Raw genomic sequence first — 22498 nt, 5'->3', positions numbered from 1 at the left:
ATACTTGTATGCTCACCACCTACATTCTCTCATTAACACTGCCGTATTTGCTCTTATGTACCTATCTCCCCCTCTATTCACCCAAAAACTCAGCTTAGTATTTGATTATTTCAAAACAGTTGCAGACATTAGTCTGTTTTATCCCTGAACACTTAAGTAGATGTATCATTAATGATGTTCAATATTTATTTAGAATGTGAGGTGACTTTACATATGGCAAAATGTACAACTCTTAAGTTTACCTTTCTATGAGTTTTACCAAAATACAACCCCTTTTTAACCTTTCAGGAACTATGAAGTCATAATGTCTGATTTTGCAACATTATTTACTTACTCCCACACTACCTTTTACCTCCAAAGTTATAAAAACGGCATATATTTGTGTTTTAAAGTAAGGTGTGATAAAATTAATCTTATTTCCATGGTTAGTTGCCACCTTCAAAATAAAGAGAACACCCTGTACGTCATGCGGTTGGAAGGCTAGGCTTTAGGGGCATCTGGGTGGCTCAGTCAGGTAAGCGTCTGACTTTTGGTTTTGGCTCGGTTGTGATCTCAGGGTTGTGAGATCGAGCCCTATGTCGGGCTCCGTGCGGAGTTGGCTTGAGATTCTCTCTCCCACTGCCCCCTGCTCCTCCCGCCCATGCTCTCTCTCAAAATAAATCCATCTTAAACACAACACACCACACCACACCAGCACCACCACCAAGAAGGCTAGGCTCTACACTACGATCAGCTCCGCAAGCCGTTTTCAAAGGACGGACAGCAACCCAACAAGAGGCCACCAGCGGGCGAGCGCCTTCATCAGGCACTGAGCTAGCTCCCCTAGTTCTCGCGGGCCCTGTCCTGAGGGAGGGTCAGCCTTACCCAGCAGCTCCACAACTTGTAGGAGAACAGATGTTGGGATGGTGTCGGGCTCATCCTCGGATCTCCCTTCGCCATCCTCTGATCTCCAGGACAGCAGCTGCTCGGCGAAGGCCATAGCCAGAGGGAACTCCAGGGGCAGAGAGTGCAACACCAGCACGGCTCCAGGAGGTGGAGACACCCCTAGAAGAGCGGCCGAGGAGGAAGGCTCATAATCGGCAGCACATGACCCAAACAAGCCTCAGAACAGGACCCACCAGGTGTGTGTGGAAGAACAGGGCTGGAAAGCCCCCCTGCTCATCTGCTGGAGGCAAAAGGAAACGTAACTCTTCCCGCGCTCCAGACCGAGTCAGCTGCAGGTGCGGGAGGGGCCTGAGGACATCCTCCAAAGAGTCCGTTTGTCGGTGTGACAAGGGGACAAAGGGCAGCAATGAGAATGGGGAAGGATAAGTATTCCCCAGCTGGTTAGATACCAACCAGCCTGATTAGCCAGCATGGAAATACTAAGTCAGACCTTAAAAGATGCTTCACTGAAATATTCCCAGCTTGAAAGAAATAATTAGCCATTTGGTGTGGCTGTAATCCCATGAAACCATTAAGCTTGTATTTGGTTACAGAGTGGACCAGCAAGGGGCACCCCAGACTAGCACTACCAGGACCTTGGGCTTTGATTTTCTCTTATTACCTTGTGTCTCTGCCAGGCCTGAATCTGGCCAGAGATGCTGCAGCAAGAGGAAAAAGGCCCCAAGCCCTGATCCCCTCTCATAGCCTGCACCATATCCCAAGGCCCGCTGCAGGCCCTGACCAGACATAAGTCAGGCCATCAGGGACCTGGGGGTCTTTGGACAAGTCAGCAGGCACCATGCTGATTGGCCTGCATTTTGGGGTGAACGTTTATATGGTGATAACTGAGGAACGAAAAAATAGAGATCTTCTGCTTATTTAATTATAAAGTTTAAAGAACAGTTAGTATAGGCAAAGCACTATGAAAAAAATTGGCCCTAATGAAGAGAGATCATCTAGTTGTTTAGCAAAAATCTCATTTCGTTTCATTCCCTAAAGTTGCAAGGTCTCTAGGACAGGGGCTGTGGAAAAGCCAAAGCCCAATTTTTGCCTGGAACGTCAAATACATTTCAGAATCGTCTCTAGCAAACACAGGTCCGTCCTTTCTTGTCAAACATGACAGGAAGTGCAGTGAAAGTCTGTGACCAGGTTTTCCTTGCTTCTGTGCGTTTTTTTGGAAAGAGTCAGCTGGCCCCGGTGTGTGGGGCGTACAAGCAGGGGGCAGCTTCGGGATCTGCAGATCCCTCCCCTAAACCTAAACCCACGCAGGCTTAGCAAAAAACGCAAGGAGACGAGACCCATGGGACCTCCCAGCCCTCCCTCCCGGCCGCCGGGCCATTTACCACGGAGACGAGGGACAGACGCTCACTGTGGCCTGCGCCCCAGGGAGCCACTCGCACCCGAGAGAATTCGGTTTTAATGAGCGCTGGAGGAAGGCAGCGGGGATTATTGCCGCTAAAGGACCACTCTGTTCAGTTCACTCTGAAGAGCGCACACTTGCAAAAGGAAAGGAAAGGAAATCCCCACTGACGTGTGGGCAGCATCTGCCAGGCCTGCCCCAGGCAGGAAAGGTGCTCATTTCATCTCCTCCCCCAAAAATATACTGTCCCGAGCACTTCTGTTCTTTACTGACAACACACAGCAAGGTACAAAATCCTTTCTATCTTCAAAAAGGAAAGCCAAAAACGACTTCACGCTGTTCTCACCAAGCGCCAACTCAGAGACATACCCAGTTTGATGTGGACCTTGTCTGTGGAGAGGATCACTGAGGGGTACTGGTTGGCGGTCGGCGGCGGCGTGAGGCCAGTGTTGGCCGGAGACGCATCCCGTGGGTAACAGACGGCCTCGATCAGGTTTAGCTGGCCATTTCGCTTGACTTTGTGGCCAAGCCCATACACGAGCACCCGTGCCCACGGCGCCTTGTACAGGGAGGAGCTGTGGAGGAGGGGAGGAGGTTCAGCAGAGTCTGGCCGCTCATGCCAGGGAGGAGATGGACGGTAAGAAGTGGGCATTTGTAAGTCATTCCCATGACATCTTAGAAGGTCGTCCTTTATAAGGACACTTCCCAAACATGGAAATATGGGAGGAACTACAGACTATTTTCAAATACTACCGGTATGTGTTAAAGACTAAAAACAATTTGAGTTTTTCTTCTGTCAGTTTCACTAGACTCCAGTTTTCTTTCTTTTTTTTTTTTAAAGATTTTATTTGACAGAGAGAGACACAGCGAGAGAGGGAACACAAGCGGGGGGAGTGGGAGAGGGAGAAGCAGGCTTCCCGCGGAGCAGAGAGCCCGATGCGGGGCTCGATCCCAGGACCCCGGGATCATGACCTGAGCCGAAGGCAGACGCTTAACGACTGAGCCACCCAGGTGCCCCTCCAGTTTTCTTTTCTCTCCCATTAGCTCTCCTGGAGAACAGGCAACTTACTCTTTGCGGAATCCAGACTGACTCTCTTTGCAAGACACGACGACAAAAGCCGCCCCAGGGAAATTAACATCCATGTTGACTTTGGACTCCGAAATCGGGAACTCCTCGGAGGGGAACTGCTCGGGTGCTGTCTGCAAAGAGAGATTTAACAAGGGAAGCAACAGGCCACACACAGGAGAGCATTTCATCTCCCAACTACCAGGCAAAGGACAGAGCCAATGCATACGCGGCCACAGGCTCCGGGGATAAGAAAGCCCTCCGGGAGGAAGGCCACCATGGATGGGACAAGGCGGGAAAGCCATGAGGTAAAGGACACTGGTTCAGCGGGGCTTAGGGGGGTTGGGGAAGAGAGAGCATCATTTTCAGCAAGCCAGTAAGACTTCTAATTAGAAGTTATAACCCTGGTTCAGGGACATTAGAGCTTTAGCCGTCTACCTGCAGGAAGGAGCAGATCTGTCTCGTCAGCTCCAGCAGGCTGTCCTCGCCCTGGTGCAGGGTCCGGGTGATGGCCACATTGAGCCACTCTCGCACTGTCTGGGAGCTGCCCTGGTAGAAGAGATCAGTGGCCGAGCAGTTCTGGGAGTGGACGCAATGCTGCAGAGACTGCGCCAGGAGGATGGAGCTGGAGCTGATGGTGCCATCTGCGGCCAGGAAAGAAAATCTAAGTTCACCAGAATTGCAGATGCCAACGGCGGGCAGAGCCTGGGTAACAGTGAGCAGCTGCCCGGGGGAGCTCGGACACAGAGTCTCAGGTAAGACATTACCAATCAGATCCTGCAGGCTGGCAGGTTGGGAGAGGGGGGTTCACATCAGTGGTCTGAATTTTTCCTTTCTTTAAAGCAACAAAAGTGTTTCCTAAAATAAAACCTAAAGTGGTGGGCCAAGTCTATCTTAAACAGAAATGGAGCTGCTTAGATGCAGGGGTTCCTGCAGCCTGACCTACTCGTGTGCCCTGGCCCCTCCCGAGCTGCCCCAAGGAACCGCTAGGGAGTGTGTAAAGCCAGTGTTAGGTCATTACGGCAAAGCTTCTTCACAAACACTTTAAAAGCTTTCCAGATGTTTTGGAGCCTCTAAGTTCTTGGGGGTGGGCCAGGGGACCCCACACACTGAATGGGACCCCACAGCTGGGAGATGCCTGCTAGGCCCTGAGTGCCGTCTGCCCTCTCACCTCTTGCTCCCATTTTAGTTGCTGGGAGGCCAAGGGGAGCAGGCGGAGGCTGAGGTGCTGGGGTGGGGGACACAGAGGGGCCCCTCGGTCTTGGGCTGGGCTGAGCAGGTTCATCGCTTAGCATTCGCCAGGGGAGCAAACACACAGCATCGGGCCTCACCAAGGGCCCCAATGTTAGCAGATGCACACAACCTGGCCCACTTAAACAGCTCCACCAGAAATCAATGAACCAGTGAGGTCTGCTGTGGAGGAGCTTGGCAAAAGGAGCATCTTCCTTTCTGAACAATGCCTGCGAGAATGTCTGTAGGAACAGCACAGTGACAGGATTTCCTAAGTGATGCTGAATTTTCTTCGATCCACAATTCGGTAGGGAAGCTCAGTGAGTGCTTAACAGGTCAGGGACTAAATAGGTCATGTAGCATACTTCATTTTTCAAAGTGAGCAAGCACTGCCCAGATCATCGTGACTGTTCAGGGCCGTTTATCTACATGAGCCTGAAGGCCTGTGCCACCCGGAGGGCGAGTCCGTCACCCCCAGTCTCCTGCCTGGGGGCCGGGCTCGCTCTCAGGGCCACCCCCCCTGAGCTGATGTCGCCAGGGACAGCCAGAAGCCAGGCTCACCTGGGAGGGGAGGAGCCAGGAGCTGACTGGACAGCAGCTGCAGGTGCTCCAGGGTGATGTCCCGGATGGCGGGGATGTGGAAGAGGCGGGTGAACAGGTGTGGCAGCTTCGGGGCGAAGATGTTGAGCAGGGCCACGCGGCAGTACAGCCTGGCCAGGGCCGCCTCACACCGCAGCAGCTCTCTGCGGGGAAAGCAGGAGGTGCGCTCAGCGCCGGGGCTCGGGCCGGGCCGCAGGCCTCTCCTCCGGCCCCGGGTTCCGCACGCCAGGCTAGTCACTTGGGTCTTAAATAAAAAGTCAGGTTTAAGTATGTTTGGATTTTCTCTACTCAAAAATCACTGTGGAAAAAGAAGTGAAAATAGAGGGCCGCACAAAACTTCTACATGGATGTTCACACGAGCACTACTCAGAGCGGCCCCAAACTGGAAACAAGGCAAACGTCCATCCAGCGAAGAATGGTAAATCCACTCAGTGGAATACTATCCAGCAGTAAGGGATGAAGCACCGACACCTGCTACATGGATCAACCTTGGAGACATTGTGCCAAGAAAAGAAGGCCAGACACAGAGGGACCCAGAGTACGTGATTCCATTCACACAGACCGTCCAGAACCAAGCAGATCCATAGAAACGGAACAAAGTTGAGCGAGAGGAGAGAATGGGTACGGCCGTTCTCTTTCGGGTGATGAAAAGGTTTTAAAAGCGATTGTGGTGAGGCTTGTACACCTCTGTAAATATACTAAACACCACTGACTTGTATGCTTTAAATAGGTGAGCTACACGGTACGTGAACTACAGCTCACTAAAGCTCTTATAAAAAATTCACTGTGAACCCTTTGTGTGTGATGAATTTCTGAAGTAACTGGCATTCGCCTTGAATAACAGCTCATTAGTGACTAAGCAGGTCTCATTTAGAATTGCATCTCTTGGCAAATAATCTAATACTAAGCATTGGGGAGGCTCCCTGTATTTCTTTAGCTAATCACCATTATTAAAAATTCTCCTGGTATTAAGCATTTAACTAAAAAGGCAAGTTAGAAGCAGCCCTATTGTCTCTAAAAAGTCTAGGTTTCAAATCCACGTGGAGCCATCAGGGCTCATTCTGTATTGCCTACTGATCTGAATTAAATTTAATGCTGATCTATCACAACTCACATTTAGGCATAACGGTAATTAAAGAAGCCACATAAGCCCTGATGAGTTTGTACAGATATGAAGATAAACACAGCTAAGATGCTGCATGTAGGTGGTTTCTTTCTCATCTCCACCAGCCTGTAATATTCTCAGGCTGGACGTTAAAACAAACCACCTCTCCCTACCTGTTTCCTCCCTCCACGGAAGTCCATACGCTAACTGCACAGACACAGCTCAGAGCGGCCGGGGCAGCAACACAGAGGAGGTCTGAACACAAGCCCTTTCTGACTCCCCACCGCTTCCTCCTCAGATCTCAGGGGCTGCAGTTGGAGTGAGATTATTTTGGGCCTGCCCAGCAGTCCCTGCTCTGTCCCTGCAGACTCAGTGCCTCTGAAGCTACGGCTGAGCCGTCTACCACTCTAGGTCCTCTCCCAAAGCCACGTGAGCGTGTTAGGCAGAGCACACCTCTGAGGAAAATCTGTCCTGGGACGAGAAATCCAGTCACTTTATTGATCAAACAAACCTGTGTGGCATATTTCTTAGTTCTTCTGATACTGAGATCACCACCGTAATCCTGAGAATAAATGTCCTACATCTACAGCCTGACGATAACCTTACAAAGCACTTTCTGGCCTTTTCACTCAGTTGCTAGCCAAAGGGCATTTATATCCATCAGAGACATTTGCTAAAAATACAACTGACTTATGAAATAAAGCTTTAAAAGCTTTCAAGACTATCATATTGATATTCAACCATATATATGTATCTTTTCAACAGATATTTTGAGCTTGCAACATGAGCCAGGGTCCTGATTAGAAATGGGGGGCTCTAGCAAAGAATCAAAGTCTCTGCTTTTAGAAACCTTACAGTCTAGGAGGAGGAGACACAACACAATTAATAAATTAAACCAAACTCACAGGCAAGATCATCAGGTCCTGGAAAGGAAGTAAGATGCAGTGCTATGACAACATGCGGCTTCGCGCTTACTTTAGATGGTGAGGCAAAGCCTCTTTGGAAAGGTGACATGAGATCCGAATGACAAGAATGAGACCGCCATGCAAAGTTCTGAGCAAAGCGCTCCAGGCCGAGGGAAGAGCACATGCAGAGACACCTCGGAGGACACGAGCGTCGGGTCAGAGAGACGTGGAAAAGCCAGCACTGCTGACGGAGAGTCCATGGAGAAGCAGAGACTCTGGGGCTCAGGTAGGGGTTTCGTGAGGTAGGTTACTAGTTTGAATTCTACTCCAAGGGAAATGGAAAGCCACGGCAATTGAATTAGAGGAGAAAGACAATCCACCAAGGGCAGAACGTGCTTCCTTAGAGACCCCCGCCCAGTGCTAGGCACAAAACACACATTCAGGAATGAACACCTCGTTAGCTTAATGGAGAAATGAGCTGGCTGCCCACACTGGGCCTGGACATCTCTTCTGGACTGGCTTACTTATCTCTTCTGGACTGGCTTTACTCTTTACAACTTTCCACACTCTTCCAGATCTCCAGCCACCCCTCAATCCCCCCTCTTCCCTGCAGCTCACAGCAGAGTGCCTGTGGCATAGGCTGGGTGACACCAGATCCCACACGACATTTCTTCCCAACTCCTGCAATTTTGCTGTTACTTTACTAGCTTCCTTCTAACTCTTAGCTTTGAAGGAAAAGCTTGTCAATGACAAATGGTACATGTGATAAAGACATAATAAGTGAATTTCTGTGATCCACTAGAAAGAAGGGCTCAATCTTACCTGTGAATTTGAAGGTTGGTATTGTCAAGCGTGACCAGCCCATTGGTGGCCGTCCTCCGGTAGCCTGCCGGGGGCCTTTCCAGCATATCAATAGGATACCAGTATCGGACTAGCACGCCTTCACTTCGGAGGTACGTTTCTACCTGCACTAATTCATTCACCTACAACAGTTCAAGGAAAGGTCTATTTGACTTTTTGGGCACTGACTTTTCCCCTTCAAGTTTTAAAATACATATGTATGTATATATAATAATGTTAGTTTCATGTCACGGAGTCTTTAAAAGGTCAAAGACAACTGGTTAGTATTGATAGTGTGTTTAGTTTTTTCATGCTGGTTTTCAAATTTTAACCGTTATGTAATCATGAATTAGAAATTTAAAGACAGGGGCACCTGGGTGGCTCAGTCGGTTAAGCATCCGACTCTAGTTTTGGCTCAGGCCCTGATCTCAGGGTTGTGGGAATGAGCCCTGTGTTGGGCTCTGTGATGGGCGTGAAGCCTGCTTAAGATTCTCTCTCTCCCTCTGGCCTTCCCCGCAACTCTAATTAAAAAAAAAAAAAATTGAACAACAGTGCTATATTTCAGTAATAATTCAGTGCATTTTGTTTTATGTTCATTGTTTTTATGTTGATAATTTTGTAAAAGCATGGGGCGCCTGGGTGGTTTGGTCAGTTTGGGCGTCCAACTCTTGGTTTTGGCTCGGGTCATGATCTCAAGGTCAAGGGATTGAGCTCCACGTCGGGCTCTGTGCTTAGTGGGGAGACTATCTCTCTCTCTCTCTCCCCCCCTTTGCTCCCACCCCACCCCCCGCTCATGCTCTCTCAAATAAATAAATCTTTAAAAAAATAATAATTTTGGAAAAGCAGGAAATCTAATAGCTCCATTTTATTGCAGGAAAATAAAAAGTAAACGCATGCATATACGCTTTGGATTCAAATACAAACGTAATTTTTGTTTAGGGATTATTACTAAAACATAAAAGAATCAAACTACTTAATAACAGAATTATTATTATTATTTTTAAAGATTTTATTTATTTGCCAGAGAGAGAGAGCACAAGCAGGGGGAGAGCAGCAAGCAGAGGGAGAAGCAGGCTCCCCGCTGAGGAAGGAGCCTGATGCGGGCTCGATCCCAGGACCCCAGAACCATGACCTGAGCCGAATCAGTTATATACTTTCTGATAACCAGGTCAGAAGTTTGTATCAGAAGGCAACGGGAGATTGATAGTATTACTAATCGAATTTTCTACTTGGACATTCACCTTAGTAAACCATCAGTCAATAGCCTCTCTTAAAAATTTAATGATTCAGGGAGTGCCTGGGTGGCTCAGTTGGTTGAATGTCCAACTCTTCGTTTCAGCTCAGGTCATGATCTCAGGGTCATTAGATCGAGCTCCATGTCAGGCTCCGTGCTCAGCAAGTAGTTTCCTTGAGATTCTCTCCCTCCTCCCTCTGCCTCTCCCCGCTGCTCTTATGTGTGCACTCTCTTTCTCAAATAAATAAATCTTAAAAAAATTTAATGATTCATAATTAAGTTTGGGTGACACGGAGTCAGTAAAAATATAAAGCTTTCCATTTCAAAGCATTAATGGTACCTAACATTACCGGTTTCTGTATCTCTATCTAGGTAGATTCTAGCTTTTCTACTTGGCCATAGATCCTTTCTCATCAGAGACTCTTAGGCTTGAACTAGATATTAGTTCATCAGTTTTTCTTGCACGGGAAACTTCTCAAACACCAGCACATGCGTGCGACCAAAGAAAGCTTTGGCTTTGCCCGCATGCGTCTTTTGTTCCTTCTTCCCCGCCCACACCCCCCACCCCTGCTGAGAACCCCATAGGTTTAATACACTCGTGTTACATACTGGAAAACAGGCTGAGAGAACCAGCAAGATGATGTGATCAAAATCATAAAACTATTTCTTCGACTTGTGTCTGTAACAGTCATGACAAAGACAAATCATCCATTTACCAAGGACCACGGGAGAATGTTCCCGGGACTTGGGTAGGAAGAATATAGGGATGGTCTGAACATGGCTGACAAAATGCTGGCAGGGGCATCGTGGTCTGAAGGGCTGACAGCCCTGAGGATTAAGAGCTTATCACTATCTATCATCAGCCCTGATCTGGGCCCACGAAAAAACCTCAGGCAAGCCATCTGGTGTGAGCACTTAGCTCACTTTCTCCAACCCTAGTCTGAAGAGTAATCCATCTGCATGATTGCACATTTTTAAAAAAATATTTATTAATTTTTTTTAATTTGAGAGAGAGCAAGCATGAGCGTGGGGGTGGAGTGGGGAGGGGAAGGGACAGAGGGAGAAGCAGACTTCACACTGAGCAGGGAGCCCAACATGGGGCTCGATCCCATGACCCTGAGATCGTGAGCTGAAGGCAGACACTTAACCAACTGAGCCACCCAGGCACCCTGGATGATCACTTTTTAAGACACATGGAGTCTGGGCATGAAAGTCCCCATGTATATAAAAGGCTGTTTACTCACTGAATCAACATCTAAGACAACTCCATGAAGCCCAAAGGTTTTCAGCATCCCCCGGATGGCGAATTTTGGCAGGGCAGTCCCCACAGTACTGCTGGCCACATTGTTGCTGTCTGGAGAGCGGGTTACTACTGTGAGACCTGAGGAGGGCAAAGGGAGAAGTTTTTTCAGAAGCAAGTACCATTATCATCTGGGGATCCTGTATTTTTAGGGCCTAAAATAGCTCTACAGCATCTAACAATACCTCAGTTTAGTTGTAACCAAAAAGGTACAAAGCTCAGTCTTGAAGATCATACAAAATGTTCTAAGAACTCTCATAATAAAAAAACAAATAAGCCACCTAAAAAATTGACAAAGGATTTGAATAAACATTTCTCCAAAGAAAAATGAAGATACACATGAAAAGACGTTCCCTGTCATCAGTCATTAGGTAGACAAGCCCAAGCCACAACGAGACCCCGCTTCACACCCACTAGGATGGCTATAATCTAACCAACCAGACAGTAGTTAAGTGTTGGCAGGGATGTGGAGAAATGGGAAGCGATATACATTTCTGGTGGGAATGTAAAATGCTGCAATCACTTTGGAAAATCATCTGGCAGTTCCTCAAAAAGTTCAACTTATCATAGGACCCAGCAATCCCACTCCTACATATCTACCCAAGAGAAAGGGAAACACACATCTACACAAAAAACCTGAACACAAACGTTCACAGCAGCATTACTCATAACAGCCTAAAGTGAAAAACAACCCAAGTGTCCATCATTTGGTGAATGGATTAAAAAATGGGGTATTATCCATACAATGGAATATTATTTTGCCATAAAAAGGAACCAAGTACTAACACATGCTACAACATGGATGGACCTTGGAAGACTGTGCCATATGAAAGAGGCCAGACTCAAAGACCCCAGGTTGTAGGATTCCATTTATAGGAAATGTCCAGAAGAGGAAGTCTATAGGAACAAAAAAGTAAATTAATGGGGCTCAAGGGAAGGAGAAATGGGGAATGGTGGGGATACAGGAGTTCTTTTTGGAGGATGAAAATGTTCTGGAATTAGAGGAAATGGTTTGGTGGTTGTACAACTTTGTGAATCTACTAAAAACTGAACTGTATCCTTTAAAAGGGTGGATTTTATGATATGCAAATTATATCTAAAAAAGAAAAAAATATATATATTTTTAAAGATTTTATTTATTTATTTGACAGAGAGAGGGAGAGCACAAGCAGGGGGAGCAGCAGGCTGAGGGAGAGGGAGAAGCAGGCTCCCCGCTGAGCAGGGAGCCCGCTGCAGGGCTCGATCCCAGGACCCCGGGATCATGACCTAAGCCGAAGGCAGATGCTTAACCAACTGAGCCACCCAGGCGCCCCAAAAATATATATATTTCTGCCTCTGTCCCTGATGTTCTCGTATTTTTATGAAGGTCTGATAATGAGTGGTTTCCATTTTTCTTTTTTGTGCTTTTCTGTATTTTCATTTCCTTAAAAAATGCAATAGATCTTTAATCAAAAGAATAAACACGTTCTATTAAAATTTTAAAAAGCAGAGTGCAACCTGCAACCATACATTCATGGTTCTAGCTCAGCAGCCCCGACCTAAGCTGGGAGGCCTCTCTGGAACCCTCCACCCATGCCCCACTTCTCCCTCTGCACAAGTGCGCAGTCTCACTCTGCGTGTGCCAGTGAGCTTGGGAGGCCACTGGAGGCCAGACGAGCAGGAGGCTTTAGGGCATCACAGAAGAGAGGCTGCGAGAGGTCCTGTCACTCCGTGAAAGGAGTCACCTCAGGAAAGCTCACAGATCCTCTGCTCACACTCAAGTGAACACCAAACCTCTCATTCCACAGCAAGCTTCACAGATGAAGTAAGAGGGAAAACAGAACCTTTTCGAACTTTATCGATTGTGAACTTGTTTGCTTCGTCTTTAATGTCTTCAATGGTGGGAAGATACAGGTCTCTTGGGATGCCGCCGTTCTCCTCGTAGAGGAATTCAACCGTCTGTCGGGCAATGTCCACCATGCCTAAAAAAAATATAACTGCACTGGTAACTCTCCGAAGAGTACACCGTCTTCAGATCTGACTCACACGGAGAATGAAGGTAAGAGAATCTTTCAAACACTGCCCATGGGAGTACATAGCCTTTTGGGGAAGGTAATTATGGGGATCTAGCAAGTTTAAAACACTCAATACCCTACTTATAGGAGCCTCTCAAATTTCTCCCACAGAAACACAAGCACACGTGTGTGAAGATCCAAGAGCGCTCCCTGCAGCACCGCTGGGAGATCCCAAAATGGAAATAAGGAAAGTACTCATCAATAGTGGTTAAAAATCATGGGGCGCTATTATGCAGTTATTTCAGTTGAGTCAAAAGAACCAAGTAGAGGACAATCGGAGGGTAAGAAGTGAGGAAAAGCTTGCTTCTTACTTTGTACATTTTTGCACTACGTGATTTTTACAGCAAACGCATGTTGCTTAAGAGAGACAGAGCTCCACCAACTTCTACCCAGCACTGGAATTGGCTGTGTTCTTCCTTCCCAGAGGGAGAACACACCATTAAGTTCACTAGCAACAACCACTATTAATTAATGAACGCAGTCAACAAAGGCCCCCGAAGGGACGGCTCCGTGGGGCGCGCAGGGTGGCGGGGTGCAACGTCTCCACCTGCCGGCGCTGCCGAAGCTCTCACACGTGGGGGTGCAGAGGTGCACAGGCCAATCGCCCGCACACTCACCTCCCACTCTTATTTGCTGGCCTTGCTGGAGGGAAAAGGCACAGCAATTTTCGGAGCGCACTTGAGGAGGAGGAGACTGCAATTAGAGAAGGATGCCTAGAGAAAGAACTGTCAGAACAGACCAGGAATGTGGCCCTGATATTGGAAGATTATGAAAAAATAATCTTTGCAACATTTTCCAAAGGAATGGGGGAGAGGAGAACAAATCCTCCACTGTCTACGCAGCAGGAATCCGGGAACACGGGGAGGATGCCCAGTTCAACCATGCTCAGCACAGGGGTGGGTTCAGTAACCTTCCTGGGGGACTGGGCAGCAGGAGGCTGGTCCACCTCACAGGGATGGCCCTTTGGGGACCACGAGCCATCCCCCAGCCTCCTTTTCCCCTCTGCCACTGCTACACTGAAGGAGATTATATTCAAAAGGTAAATGCTTTAGGCTTAAATTAATATGGTTCATACGACTGGTCACAGCACACGGACGGATCCCGAGAGAATGCCTTGGCAAGAGGCCACATCAGCAGCCGGAGGCACTTCTGGCTGAGTCATCGATCTGGCTCTGGTCCAGGGCCACTTCTGGATGATCAGATTTTCTGCGTGCTGTCTATTCCTTCCCCTAACCAAACTGGGAGCAGAGGAGGAGGCACCCTTGGCCACAGACGCTCAGGATGGCTCAGGCACCAAAGGGTAAAAGAAAAGAAATCCTAATTTAAGCAGAACCTATGTTAACACAGCAACCAATGATCATATACAAGGGCTTTTCATCTGCACACTAAATTCTTCCCCCCTTTCTTACTCTCTCCAAAGCGGTAAGAGGCACCAGCCCCCCTGAAAACAGCACTTAATGTTTCACAGTGGAAGCCAGCTGTCACCAAGTCAGCTCCCGATCTCCACTTAAACAGCAGGCTGTCAGAGAAGCCCCGCGAGACTGGCCCGGCCTAGCTACACACGCACTGGCCTCCCGATCTACCGCGCAGCCCCGACCACGTCCCCTGCCGTGGCCCACTGGATGTTTCCCTGGCTGGGGGCCCGACGCCTGGGCGGCGCTGGCTGCCTGCAGGGACGGGTTAGTGGATGAATGGATGGCTCAACAGGTACCACCAGATCGAAGGCCTCCCAACCCCGAAACCAATGCTGCATGGGCGCAAGGCGGGCAGCAGTGCTTCTGGCATTACGCTAAGTGAGAGTCGTTCGAACCCCAGAGAAGGTCTGCTCTGCCCTTCGACAAAGCACACAAGGGCATTTCCTCTCAGATACTGAAAACAGATGGGGAAGAGCAAATTCTCTTTATCTCTGGGATCTACTACATTGAATTATGTGGCTCCTTCGCTTACCACCTCCCAGTGGCTTCCCGTCTCGCAGAGAATAAAATCCAAAGTCCTCACGCACCCAGTGCTTGTCCCTGCCCCTAGCCTCGTGTCCTGCTGCCCCTCCCTCGAGCTCTCATCTTCAGCTACACCTGCTTGGCCTTTTGGCTGGTCGCCCAACCACCTGAGTGCATTCCCACCAAGGGCCTTCCTAATGTTGCTCCCTCTGCCCCAAACTCGAGTAGAGAAGAATTACTAATTGTCTGCCCCAGAATTGGGTCGGCAGCCGAACCCAGGCTCTGATAAAAGCAGGAAGCAATCCCACTATGTCACAGGAGGAGGCTACACCCACAGGTTAAGTTTAAACAAGATCATTCCGCTGTTGTAGGCTTTAGCTTCGGGGATAGAAAGCTTGAAAGAAAATAAGTAAAAATCAAACCATAGATTTACACATACTCATTCAGTCCTGGTGCCAACATCGGAGAAAAGTAATCACTGGAGATCTGGGACTCAGCATATTAATTGGCCAAAAACCAACAACTGGTGGGGGCTTTTCTTTTTATTTCGTCCTACTCTCAGAACAAGCCTCAAAGAGGAGCAAGGCTGCTGATATAGGACAAAAATGAAACTTCCTACACCATCCCTGAGGCCACCATGTTTGGGGGGGGAAAAGCAGGTGTTTCACAAGATGAGGAAAATCCTCAAAACTGAAATTAGCTACCTGCACTCAAGAATCACTAACAGTCCACTGTCTGGGGTCAAACTTTGCATTATTCTTTGCTAGAGAACCTGCGCTCATGGAAGAAAAATCCTACCCTCATTGTTACCACGGTGACATCTAGAACTATATTAACTGAACACTTACTCTGTGCTGGGCACTATTCCTAGGAGCTTTACCTGTATTAAAGCACTTACAAGGTGGTCACCATCACTGATTCCATTTTAAAGGGGAGGAAAGCCCAGAAAGGTTAAGTAACTGTCCCAAGGTCAGACAGACAAATAGCACAGCTGTGACTTGAGAGCCCAAATTATTTAACCCCCAGGCCATCCAGCTTCCCAATTGAACCATTTCAGCAGCCCATCAACCCAAACATGGAGTTAAGTTGATAAGCAAAGAAAAGGCTAACAGTGGAAGCCGGAGAGCACAGAGCTCAGGAAAGGACAGGCAGAGGACACGGTTAGGTCTGTCCGGATGTTAGATGAGCCCCTCTTTCCTGATTTACATCTGAGTTCATCTAAGCACAGCTCAAGTCATGAAGTAGCTCCCGAGGACAGCGTAAAGCACCAGACCTAGTTGTAAAGCACCCTTGATCTGGTCCAGGCCCGACTTTCGCTCTGCCTCATTGCGGAAGCGTCTTCGGATAGTAGGAAACACCTTGGTCTCCCAGGCTTTCACCAGCAGGGCGTAGTGGTCCTCCTGGAAGGAGAAGGCAAAGGCATGAACAGAGAAGGAGCGCCTCATGCGGGCATCAGCCCTTCCCTGACCTACAGCTCTCACCCACTCCAAGGCCAGTAGCAGAATCACATCCTCAGATGCCAGGGCAGGCACCAGCCAGACTGTGGCAAGCCCTTCCTTTCCCTCTGAAGCCAAGTAAGCACTCCACATGGTCCCTGACTTACTGCTGAATCACTAGCAGGGTACTCCATTTCTCCCACACCCAGATTGGTACTGGGCCAAAGAGCCCAGCACGTATTGCCACTGACATGTGGTTTCAAAGATGAATGTTCCAGAGCTACTGTTCAAATACAGTGACATAACTCTAAGTGTCACCATTCCGGCCTTGCACCCTCAAAGCAAAATCATTCCTGGTGGCTTGTCCTGGTCACCAGGGAGCCGCGCGAGTGCTGTGGGCCTTGTACCTGGGGGATGTCGTCATCATCCTCATCATCACTTTCGTCGTCTGCGATAGGAGGTGGGTGGGGGTCTGGGCCCGAGGTGATGAAATTCTCATAGCTGAGTTCTACTTTATAATGACAGGAGGTGTCACTGTCATATTCTGTAACAGAGCACAGTGACAGTGAATTCTAAGCAAGAGCAGGCCAGAAAAATCACGAACTTCTCCCCCTTAGACAAACCAGAATCTCTTCTTTCATGTGAAAGACTCCTAGCACTTGGAGGGATTTTGTCTCATTATCCTGAATCCTAAAATCGTTTTTATGGATAGAACTCATTCAATTCAGAGAAGAATTTGGAAAGTTCTTCATCAGAAGAGAGAAGTAAGCAGAGTCTTAAAACAGTTTGCAAACCAGGCCAGTTACAGTCTGCACACACCTATAGATCAGAAAGCTTGGTTTTATTCGATTATGAAGTTTTTCAAATAACCAGGAAAGTTTTTTCAGTGCACACCAAATACCCACCACCTAGATTCCACAATTAGTGTTTTATTATTCTTTGATGACCTCAGTTGTTTGTTTTTTATGACCTCAGTTTTATAGCAAATAATTAACATTTTTAAAATAAAGGATTTCACATAAAATTGTGGGGTTTCTAACAGTCTTATAAGAAGTGGACAGTCTTTCAGGCTTGCATTTCCATGTGGCGACAATCTGCCGGCACTGAGTAATGGCAGGCTTCCTGGATGTGGGGAATGTACTTTCTAGTCAGTGAAAGTGCAGTGTCACCATCTCCTGCTCCCCATTTTCCTTCACCGGGCCCACGCCCCCATAACCAGTGGGCATGAGAGCATGCCCAGGTTGGACGGGCTTACGAACAGCAGCATGCGCATCCCCAGGAAGCATGGGGACCCGGGAGGCGGCGGCTTACGTTGCTGAGCAGTGGCCACAGCAGCGATGCGGCATGGCGGCCCATGAGTGCCCGGGTCTGATGCAATACTGGTGCCGGCGTCATTGTCGCTATCAGACGCCATGGCGAAGGGCAGGGCCTCAAAGTTAGCGCTGATCTCCTCTGCCAGATCGGTGCACAGGTCGGCGGCGTTGCGGTGGGCCTGCCCTTCAGCATAAGCGAATGGGCGGGAGCCGAAGTTAGCTCGAGTCTTGGTGTTCTGGGAAGGAAATCAAATAAGGGATTTGAAAGGGGTTAGGTTTGTTTATTTATTTAACACTACAAGGTGAATGTCACTCAACGTCAAACCATAAGAAGGGCCCCAGCTCTGCGAGAGCATGCGACATGAGGCAGAGGGGCCCGTGGAACTGAGTGCCCTGGCGCTGAGACGGAGATCTGCACAGGCCAGCCCCCCGCCCCCCCCCCCGCCCCCTCACCTCACTCTCCCAACCCTATGCTACGCAGCGACCTTTCCTGTTTCCAACACTGTTCCTTTCTGCCTGATGCCACCGCACAAGCTGCTCCCTTCACTGGGGACGTTTTTCTCCTCAGATTCTGCCAAGTTAAGACCAGTTAATAGTCCAGACCTGGCTCAAGCATTGCTTCTTCAAGGTAATGGGGACATGGTCAGATTTGCTTCCATGCAATTGTACTGTGATGGCTAATTTTACTGTCAGTTTGGCTGGCCACAGGATGCCAGACTAAACATTATTATGGGGTGTCTGGGAGGGGGCCTCTGGATGAGATCAGCATTTGAATGGTGGATTCAGTCGAGTAGATTGCCCTCCCCAGCGTGGCTGGGCAACACCCAAATTACTAAGGAGAATTTGTTTTCCTTCCCAGTAAGATAACGTGCCTTCTTCTGAATGTGAACCACAGGCCACATCCCACCAGAGACGTCTTCGAGATACGGGGACAGGCGCTGCCCGCAGTATGTGAAGTATACCCGTCCCTTGGCTGGCTGCCCCGGAGGAGGGGGGGTCCCCTCGGTTCTCTCCCAGCCAATTCCTGCCACGTCACCTACGGCAGAGAAGAGGAAGGAGACATCTTGATTTCCCTTTCACTCATTATTAAATAAACTTCCCAACTGCAACCGGTGTGATGAGCTGCAACCGGTGTGATGAGGCCACATATCATTGACTATCTTTATGCCACTAGTTACATCTGAAAAAGCTCTGAAGTTACGTACTGTACTTGAGTAAATATAAAATAACACAACAGAAATAATTTTAAAAAGAGAAGTCAAGCTATTCAGAAGAAAATGCCGAGTTAGTTACCACAATTACACATTAAATTTAGTCTTTATTTTCCTGGCGGCCAAGACAAAGGGAAAACATTGGGTACTTTTTTTTTTTTTTTTTAAATAGATACAAGTTTTTCTCTTTTGACACATGGAAAATTATTTATGGCACAAAGGTAAAAAGGTAGTATTTTTTCTCAGTAAGTTTGTGGAAGATTTAGAAATGGTCTTAGTAATATAAAACCCAACCCATAATGTAAGCTAGAGGTACATTGTTAAATCACATTATGTCCCGCCTGCTACTTATATGTATTTAAGGCATTTTTTCGGGAAGCTAAGACAAGCCAAGCTGCTTTCCAATGAGGAAGAGAATAGGACAGAGCTCAGAGACCACCTCATCGGCGCTCACATGCTGGCTGCTTCAGGCCCAGTGCTCACATACGGAGCCATGTGATTAGTCTCTCACTGTGAACTCTTCAGGAAGTGCATGAAGTTCTACGATTCTGCTTTTGATTACAGAGTTTCCAATGCTTCAGATACCACTAGGATGGGCTTCCCAAGGGCTGGGGACTTACCACTGTTTACCGTGGCATCTCCAGGGCCCAGAAAAGTACCCAGCACATAGGAAATGGCCAGCAAGTATCTACTGAGGAGTAGACACTAGAAGTGTTGGTACAGAGGTTGAGATTCTGCTGTAAAAAGTGAGTTCTTGATTCCTACCCAGACACATAGCATGTGTGCTTGAGGTCCAGTACAGAACTTTCTCAAACAGCAAATGTGACCAAACAAATGAGAGCAACAAATAAAAACCCTGCCTATGGTTCCCATGTGCTCCCCAAACCCTCCTCTGTGCTGAAAACACTTAAGTACTCAGCTGAAATGTCCAAGTTCTGCTCCAGAAAATGAGAAGTAACTGCCAGGAAATTATCTCTAAATATCATAATTTGACCATAACTGAAAACACTACACTCCCCGAAATGTGCAGTTTAACAAGCAGCTCCCTGGGGTGCCTGGGTGGCTCAGTCAGTTAAGCATATGCCTTCGGCTCAGGTCATGATCGCAGGGTCCTGGGATCAAGCCGCACATCGGGCTCCCTGCTCAGCAGAGAATCTGTTTCTCCCTTTCTCTCTCCCTCTGCCTCTCCCCTGCTCATGCTCTCTCTCTCAAATAAATAAAAATAAAAATCTTTAAAAAAAAAAAAACAAAAACAAAAAAACAAGCAGCTCCCTAAGTTAAGTGATGGCAAAATTACCCCCAGCCAGCTGTGCCAGGTTGGATGGATGGATGGATGGAGTGACTTATTCTTCCCCATCTGAGCAGCCCAGACCATCTACCATGTAGGACAATTTCAGCTTCCTCAGAAATGATGCTAAGATGTACTGTCTGAAACTAAGTAGCCAACATGTCTGGGGGCTTCTAATGGCAAGAGGACAATGCCTACATTTTGCTCCTCTGCTGGAGCAGGTAGGACTGACCCCAATTCATCTATACAGAGCAAGACACTTATACGGAGGCTAAAAAGAAGAGGGAAAAGGGTGTTTATTGTCATTGTTTTAACTGAATTGACGGTCTATGTGACTGAAACTTCTGGGCAGATGTGCTGAAGCAGGACCAGACGTTTAGGCTCCTGAGAACAAAGTCTACAGCACGTTAGCTACTCCTAACGCATTTTGTGAGTGCCTCAGGGCTAGTGGTAGACCTTTTTTTTTTTTTTTTTTAACCTATTTATCTGCTAGATCAATGAAAAGCTGACAAAAGACTAAACTTCAAAGAGAAGCAAAAATCTCAGGTGTTTCTAATGATGCAGGAACAAAAGTGAATGTGATTCCTACCTTACCAAATGGAGGGTCTCAGTGATAATGGCCTCACGAAAGGAATGGTTTGGTGTAAACTAGCAGACAGCAATGACAAGTACTTGGCTTTCACTCAAAGACAAACTGCCCATTTCTAGTTGCTAAGTTTCTTTACTTTTAACCTATTTAAACAAAATCTGGGAACAAAAGAAATACACAGGCTAAAAAAGAAGCTCCCGTCGCACTCACCAGGAGAGAGAGTCACATCCAAGCGCACGCTCTTCCACTGTAATAAACTGGAGCCATTGTAGTGCACGGCTCGGCCGTTGCTAGGAAAGAAAGCAAAGTCAAAGCCAAGGCTGCCTGGCCAACACAGAGGCAGTCACATAGTGAACAGGCCCAGGGGCTTCAGTAGCACCAGAGGACTTAGAAGGGAAACCTAAGAGCTATTCTCTTTGCCTAAACTTGAATATATTTCCAACTGGTATTTTATACATTTTTGGAGACTGAGATTATATTATTTTAGTATTAAAACACCCACAAACATCCACACCCACTACTTTTTTTTTTTTTTTTTAGTGACAGCAATAGTAGCTACTTACTTATGGAAAAGACAAGTGCCCACTGGATTCGTCCAAGCCCCATCTCGTTTCTCTGCTTCTGTAGCAAAGCCAAAGGAAACGATTGGTCCAGTGTCGTCATCAGTATCTCCATAGGAAACAATTTCAATTTCCCAGTAAAAAGATGGGGCCTGAGGAAACATCAGAAATGGGCAGGCAATCAGAGGGCTCCACTTGGGCCCTTGGAACTTGCTTTTTCTCTCAAAGATGAAGGAAAGAGGCAAGAGGCCGTGTGATTTCTCACCTGAACGGGCAGTGGTGAGGTGGCATAGATAAATGTGCCCCGGGGCAGACCGCCCCCAGCGCTGGGGTCAGCCAGGAAGGTGACAGAAGTAAGATGCGATGAGAACATGCAGGCTCGGACAGGCGGGAACACTCGCGAGGGGCTCCAAGTGATCTCTTTGGGCTATGGGGAAAAGTGCCTCATTCAACACTTCAAACACAAATCCCTTTACGCTCTCAAAGAAGAAAAATTTTTATCTAGTGGTATTATAATATAGGTACATCTTTTATTTAAGAATATACCTTGTTTTTACAAAGGAAACTGTATTTAAAAAAAGGCAGTCTAGGGGCGCCTGGGTGGCTCAGTTGGCTAAGCATCTGCCTTTGGCTCAGGTCATGGTCCCAGGGTCCTGGGCTCGAGCCCCGCATTGGGCTCCCTGCTCAGCGGAGAGCCTGCTTCTCCCTCTGCCTCTGCCCCTCCGCTCATGCTCTGTCTCTTGCTTTCTCTCAAATAGATAAAATCTAAAAAAAAAAAAAAAAAAAAAGGCAGTCTCTATGCCCAGTGTTGCTCTCTAGAACCAATCACTCTTTTAGCTCTTAGAACGGTTCATTCTGGGGATGCCTGGGTGGCTCAGTCTGCTGAGCATCTGCCTTCGGCTCAGAGCATGATCCTGGGGTCCTAGGATCGAGTCCCTCATCAGGCTCCTTTGCTAAGTAGGGAGCCTGCTTCTCCTTCTCCCTCTGCTGCTTCCCCTGCTTGTGCTCTCTCTGACAAATGAATAAATAAAATCTTTAGAAAAAAAAAGGGGGGGGCGCCTGGGTGGTTCAGGTCATGATCCCAGGGTCCTGGGATCGAGCCCCACGTCGGGCTCCCTGCTCCACGGGAGGCCTGCTTCTCCCTCCCACTCCCCCTGCTTGTGTTCCCTCTCTCGCTGTGTCTCTCTGTCAAATAAATAAATAAAATCTTTAAAAAAAAAAAAAAAACGGTTCATTCTGATATTTACTTCTATTCCTCTATGCTTATAATGCCGTTTTTAATATCCCTTTAGGACATCACTTAACTTCTGTGAGGACAAATGAGGCTTTAATTCCTACAGCTCTCCTTCTCCTCACACACATGTAGCACAGGCCCTCACACCCTCATCCTGGCTGTGTAATTACAGACCAAGTTTCAGACCCAGTTCAGTGGTCAGAATTTAAATTCCTGTGACGTACTATTCAGCTCAAAGCTAAGAAGGAGTAATATTACACTTTTTTTAAATTAATTGCTTCATTTTTTCACCTTCATAATTTTTAATAAATC

General features: G+C 47.7%; 1 protein-coding gene across 6 annotated transcripts in view; it reads right to left on the bottom strand.

Annotated features, from left to right (window-relative positions):
* Positions 1–22498, bottom strand: part of HECTD4 (HECT domain E3 ubiquitin protein ligase 4) — a 178441-nt gene that overhangs the window by 23783 nt on the left and 132160 nt on the right. For all 6 annotated transcript variants that reach the window (XM_032431524.1, XM_032431525.1, XM_032431527.1 and 3 more), the window contains exons 46-60: positions 21218–21379; positions 20956–21104; positions 20603–20682; positions 18177–18340; positions 17303–17540; positions 16399–16535; positions 15829–15955; positions 12388–12525; positions 10509–10645; positions 8013–8173; positions 5142–5323; positions 3789–3994; positions 3354–3484; positions 2654–2859; positions 865–1044 (exon numbers count right to left, since the gene is read on the bottom strand). In XM_032431524.1, coding sequence (XP_032287415.1) covers positions 865–1044; positions 2654–2859; positions 3354–3484; positions 3789–3994; positions 5142–5323; positions 8013–8173; positions 10509–10645; positions 12388–12525; positions 15829–15955; positions 16399–16535; positions 17303–17540; positions 18177–18340; positions 20603–20682; positions 20956–21104; positions 21218–21379 — 2398 coding nt within the window. The remainder of the gene's footprint in view (positions 1–864; positions 1045–2653; positions 2860–3353; positions 3485–3788; positions 3995–5141; positions 5324–8012; positions 8174–10508; positions 10646–12387; positions 12526–15828; positions 15956–16398; positions 16536–17302; positions 17541–18176; positions 18341–20602; positions 20683–20955; positions 21105–21217; positions 21380–22498) is intronic.

Source organism: Phoca vitulina, unplaced genomic scaffold (assembly GCF_004348235.1).
Source record: "Phoca vitulina isolate PV1807 unplaced genomic scaffold, GSC_HSeal_1.0 scaffold46, whole genome shotgun sequence".
In the NCBI taxonomy this organism is placed as follows: Eukaryota; Metazoa; Chordata; class Mammalia; order Carnivora; family Phocidae; genus Phoca; species Phoca vitulina.
This window is presented reverse-complemented; position numbering and strand designations above follow the sequence as displayed.